Genomic DNA, 6,518 nt, shown 5'->3' on the forward strand with positions numbered 1-6,518 from the left:
AGATCTAATCCCTTAAATCTGTTTGTCACTTCTAAAGTTGTAACAGATATTACTAGAAAATAAAATATTTTTATTAATTGACAATTTTAAGTGCTTAAAAATTTTATTACAAGTATTAAGATGCTGGTGGTACAGCAAAAGTCTTTACAGTAAGAACTATAAATATATATCATTTAGATTAATCTTACATGGGTTGCCTTTTAGTGACCATATAAAACTGTATGAGAGATTTCAATGTTTTCAAGACCACCTAGGAAAAGTGGAACCATCTGAGCCGAAATTCTCTTTTTCTAGCACCTAAATTGCACCAGTTGAATAACAATACTTGTGAGGTCAAATGGGAATCTTTGGAGCCAATAAACGGAGATTCCATAGTTTACAGTCTTCAGCTCATCAGTGGAAAAGGAACTGACGTGGTAAATTCTTGTAAATTTTGTCATTGTAATTTACAGTTTTACATCCTGCTGGGGACTGAGCTTTTGTCAAAGAGTACAATATTCTTTTATGATATTGAAAGTAACTAAATTTTATCCAAAAATCCTATCTGGTCTTAAATATTTATGTACATAATACTTACATGGGAACAATTTGTTTATGTATTTAACTTAATATTATTGGATGTAGTTGTTTTTAGTTTCCACTGACCACATGCCCAACCCATTCCAAACCAAATGGAATTTAAAGTTTAACAGTTACAAGTCTTTGTTATTTGTTACATTGAAGAATATTACACCTAAATAGTACTGGGTTCTCAAGATATTAGAGACTGTAACAGTAAACTTTTATTTTTGTTGTGAACATATTCATGCAATGTTTCCTGTTGTCAAAAACCTTTTTTTTTTTTTTTGGTAAGAAAAGGTAATTTTAATTTTGACTCTTTTTCTTTTAGATTTACAAAGGACCGAACACATCGTTCACCTTTTCCAACTTTCTCACAAATTCACATTACCGCTTCAAAGTCTGCGCTGGACGTCAATATCAGAATTCTGCTGGGATACAAGAGCTCTGGGGACATTGTAGCCAGAGCGCTCTTTTCTCAACCTATAAGCAACAGCTGGGGCCTGGCAAAGATGTTAGAAGAAAGAGGGGAAGCAGCCCTAGTGAAGGGAAACATGAAAAACTCAAGATAGAGATGAGTGATGATACCTTTGTTCTGATCCTTGTGATAGGATTTGCACTAATTGCCATTCAATGTGCTGCTATGATTCAGTACTTCCTTATCAACTAATCTATTTTTACACATTTTTAACTTTTTTAGGAAGTTCTAAAACAAATTACATTAAATAAAGAAATTGCTAGATGCATCTCAGTTCTTAAAAGTAAATCTTATTGGGTAGAAATCCTTATGAACTTTTATCTGACATCAAAAGAACTGCCTTCAAGAAATTCATTGTTAATTTTAAAAAAAAGAAATTCATTGTGACAGTAGAAGAGATTTTTTTAGAAAATAGGTATATTTTAAATTTGAAAATTTTAGCAACACTCCACTATTATGTAAAATGACCTAAAACCTCTCTTGAAAACTATTCCCTGTCTTAATTTTTCAAATGAATATTTTGCAAAGTTTTAAGAGTTATGAGAGGATAAAAGCATTTCAGAATTTTATACAGAACAAAGTGGTAAAAATCAATTCTACATGTCAACTTACATTCATATGAAATAATAAAAAGTATCTACCAACTTTATATTCTGTACTGTAATTTTTTCAAGGTAACATACTCAGCTGTTTGGCTTGTGCTCTGATAATTACTTTGATAGTGGGAAAGTAGTAATTTACATCACTTTGGGAGTAGAAGTAGGGACGTAGGAAGCCATTTTATACCATTCTAAGCTCTTTCAAATACACCCAGTGCTGATTATTCTGTAACTGGAATGATTTAACATGATACATATGATTATTCATATTTTACATGGAATATTTAAATGATTTATTCTCAAAATTGATACATTCATATTTATTTCTAGTTACAAATGAAGCATCTGTCTCTATTCTCACAATCTTTCAGGGGCTGTTTTGGCCATCTTGCAAAGGAGATGTCACCCTCTCCAAAGAATATTTCTTACCTTTATTGAAAATGTTTAAATATTATCTCTATTTCAGTTTGTTCTTTGTATTTCAAAAATGAAAACCATAAGTTGGCCCATTTTCACATGGGCTAATTTTGGCATACCCAATGATATTATATTTCACTGGGTATTGCACTGATATGTGGTATGTTACAGAAAATTTATTTAGGTGGTTGCTGTTCAGTTTAGAGCTTGATGTATTGTTTAAACATGAAAAACATAAAACAGTTTTCTTCAAAAGTAAATTGTGATACAATATTAATCCACATTCTAAAAGAATATTACCTTCACATTTTAACTTTAGAGAATACCAAAAATGAAAGTTTTAATGTAATAACTTGTTATATACACCACAGAAATAATATTTTAAAGCCTATTTTAAAAATATATCTTATCAGTCTTTCTTTGCCTACAAGCAAACATTTCATTAAAATTTTACCTACTGGAAAATATTGTAAAGGTGTATTTAAAATCTTACCTATATAGTAATTTGCTTTTATTGGAAAATGGAAAATTCTCTCAATTTAGAATACCTTGTGAGATTGATAATTAAACTGAATACACTTTAATCTGCTAAAAGTAAATGTTTTGCAGCTTGTATATTTCATATACCTACATTCATCAAACTAATGTAGAACCTAAAATTTACACTTACTAAAGTATTACTATCATAGGAAACATTTTAAATACCAATAAAAAATTAAAAAAATATTCCCCTGTTATTTTTGAAATGGGACTTGCACAAGTTTATTTATTTGGAATAATTATCCCCCTGATGCTACATATTTATCTCCTCACAAAGAAACTAGAAAAATTAAAACCAATTCAAGATGTCTTTTTTAAATTTATTTATTTTTAATTGAAGGATAATTGCTTTACAATATTCTGTTGGTTTCTGCCATATATCAATACGAATCAGCCATAGGTATGCATATGTCCCCTCCCGAACCTCCCTCCCACCTCCCACCCCATCTGACCCCTCAGGGTTGTCACAGATCATTGAACTTGGGCTCCCTGCATCATACAGCAAAATCCCACTGGATATCTAATTTTACATGTGGTAATGTATATTGTTCAATGCTACTCTCTCAAGTCTTCCCACCCTCTCCTTCCCACCTTGTGTCCACAACTCTGTTCTCTTTGTCTGCATCTCCATTGCTGCCCTTCAGATAGGTTCATCAGTACTATCTTTCTAGATTTCATATATATCAAGATGTCTTTAACTGGCTGTTACAACATTGTTTTATAAATCCTGTTTCTGACTTATTTCTAATTCTAGGGCATTGTATATTCTAAATATCAGGAGAATAAGGTTCTAGTCTCATCTCTGCTACTAACAAATCGTGTGACCTCAAGAAAACCCACAAAAATAAACTCAAATGGATTAAAAACTTAAATGTAAGGCCAGAAACTATAAAACTCTTAGAGGAAAACATAGGCAGAACACTTTTAACATAAATTGCAGCAAGATCCTCTTTAACCTACCTCCTAGAGGAATGGAAATAAAAACAAAAATAAACAAATGAGAACTAATTAAATTTAAAAGCTTTTGCACAGCGAAGGAAACTATAAACAAGGTGAGAAGACAACACTCAGAATAGGATAAAATGATTGGAAATAAAGCAACTGACAAAGGATTAATCTGCAAAATACACAAGCAGCTCATGCAGCTTAATATAAAAAAAGAACAACTAAATAAAAAAGAGGGCCGAAGACCTAAACAGACATTTCTCCAAAGAAGACATGCTGATGGCTAATAAACACTTGAAAAGATGCTCAGCATCACTCATCATTAGAGAAACACAAATAAAAACTACAATGAGGTATCACCTCACACAGGCCAGAATGGCCATCATCAAAATATCTACAAATAACAAATGCTGGAGAGGATGTGGGAAAAAGGGAACCCTCTTACATTGTTGGTGGGAATGTAAACTGATAAAACCACTATGGAGATTCCTTTTAAAACTAGGAATATTGATTATGGCAGAAACCAACACAATATTGTAAAGCAATTGTCCTCCAATTTAAAAAAATTTAAAAATAGGAATAAAGCTACCATATGACCAGGAATTCCACTCCTTGGCACACACCCTGAGAAAACCATAATTCAAAAAGACACATATATCCCAATGTGTCTTTTTGACACACTCCAATACTTTGGCCACCTGATGCGAAGAACTGACTCCTTGGAAAAGACCCTGATGCTGGGAAAGATAGAAGGCAGGAGGAGAAGGGGATGACAGAGGATGAGATGGCTGGATGGCATCACCAAGTAGATGGACATGAGTTTAAGCAAGCTCCAGAAGTTGGTGATGGACAGAGAAGCCTGGTGTGCTGCAGTCCATGGGGTCACAAAGAGTCAGACACGACTGAGTGACTGAACTGAGCGGATCCCAATGTTCGCTGCATCACTGTTTACAATAACCAGGACATGCAAGCAACCTAGATGTCCATCGTCAGATGAATAGATAAAGAAGTTATGGTACATATATACAATGGAATATTACTCAGCCATAAAAAGGAATGAATTTCAGTCACTTGAACTGAGGTGGATGAACCTAGAGCATATTATAGAGTGAAGTAAGTCAGAAAGAGAAAAACAAATATTGTAAATTAATGCATATATATGGAGTCTAGAATAATGGTACTGATGAACTTATTTGCATGGCAGGAATAGAATCACAGACATAGAGAATGGACTTGTGGATACAGTGGGGGAAAGAGAGGGTGAGATAAATTGAAAGAGTAGCACTGACATATATACACTACCATGTGTAAAATAGGTAACTAGTAAGAAGATTCTGTATAACACGGGGAGCTCAGCTTGTACTCTGTGATGACCTAGAGGGGTGGGATGGGGAGTTGGGAGGAAGGCTCAAGATGGAGGGGATATACATATACTTATAGCTGATTTGCACTGTTGTATAGCAGAAACCAATATAACATTGTAAAGCAATTATCCTCCAATTAAATTTTTTAAAGAATAGAATAACAACAAGGTCCTACTGTATATATAGCACAGGGAACTATATTCAATATCCTCTGATAAACCATAATGGAAAAGAATATGAAAAATAATGCATATGTATGTGTATAACTGAGTCACTTTGCTGTACAGTTGTAATTAACACAACACTGTAATTCAACTATGCATGCATGCTAAGTCACTTCAGTCGTGTCTGACTCTTTGTGATCCAACGGAACTATAATTGAATATTTTTTTAAGTTTTTTGATGTGGGCCATTTTTAAACTTTCTATTGAATTTGTTACAACACTGCTTCTGTTTTATGTTTTGGTGTTTTGGCCACAAGGCATGTGGTATCTTAGCTCCCTAACCAGGGATCAAACCTGCACCCCCTCCATTGGAAGGCAAAGTCTTAACCACTGGACCACCAGGGAAGTCCCTATAATTGAATTTTAAAAAGGGAAAAAAGAAAACCCTTTCCCCTCTATAGGCATCAACTGTGTAAAATATTAATAAATAAAACTTGCAGGTAGATGATCTTTAAAGTTCTTTTCACATCCAAGAGTCTATCCTGATACATCAACTATAATGCTAGTATACTAAACTCAGGCAGATTAAGTCAATAATTTCACATAGAGGTAGACAAATAGCAATTAGGCAGAGTCACAAAGAACAGTAGACACCTAATAGGTACCATCTTGGGTCCAATTCACTGGAGTCCCTATTCTTTAGGGGACACCAGATTTGCCTTGCCTATTTTTTTCTTTTTTCTTCTACACCACTGAAAAACCAAAAATCTCCATAACATTTCAGCTACTTTCTTATCCATGCAGCAAGCCTATAACTGCTTCTTGATTGTCTAAGAACTGTTTACTGCTCACTACCTGAGAAAATAGAAGTGAAGAAATCCCATCAGTGAATGGCTTTCTTCTTAAAGCACATAATCACCCAAGATGTGAGCAAAGAAAAGCTCATGAAAAGTAGTTCTTGGTAGAAATCAGATGATGTCAACAACCAACTCAAGCATATGTTCATGCCCCTTGGGGGTTCCCACGTTTGTCCCAAAGATATGCACTGCTTCCCCTTTAATACATGTACCAGATTTAGATTAAAACCCCCTTTCTGGGTTAACTATAAACAGGCACAACAGATCTTACTAGGGTGATGGAACTGTTCCAAAATTGTATTAAGGTGATAACTGCATAACTTGGTAAGTTTGTTTAAAATTACTGAATTGGATGGGGTAGGGATGGATTGAGAGTTTGAGATTAAAACCAGAACTGAAAGAGACATGTGTACCCCAATGTTCATCGCAGCACTGTTTATAATAGCCAGGACATGGAAGCAACCTAGATGCCCATCAGCAGACGAATGGATAAGAAAGCTGTGGTACATATACACAATGGAATATTACTCAGCCATTAAAAAGAATACATCTGAATCAGTTCTAATGAGGTGGGTGAAACTGGAGCCCATTATACA

The 6,518-nt window shown here is 34.2% G+C and overlaps 1 protein-coding gene across 1 annotated transcript in view; it reads left to right on the plus strand.

The window, feature by feature from the left end:
* LOC122435506 (fibronectin type III domain containing protein 3C1-like) overlaps positions 1 to 1,228 on the plus strand; it is a 58,481-nt gene extending 57,253 nt beyond the window's left edge. Inside the window, exons 25-26 of the mRNA XM_043459710.1 lie at positions 295 to 416; positions 890 to 1,228. Of these exons, the coding sequence (XP_043315645.1) occupies positions 295 to 416; positions 890 to 1,228 (461 nt within the window). The remainder of the gene's footprint in view (positions 1 to 294; positions 417 to 889) is intronic.
* Positions 1,229 to 6,518: the final 5,290 nt, after the last annotated feature.

This window comes from Cervus canadensis, chromosome X (genome assembly GCF_019320065.1).
Source record: "Cervus canadensis isolate Bull #8, Minnesota chromosome X, ASM1932006v1, whole genome shotgun sequence".
Taxonomy (NCBI): Eukaryota; Metazoa; Chordata; class Mammalia; order Artiodactyla; family Cervidae; genus Cervus; species Cervus canadensis.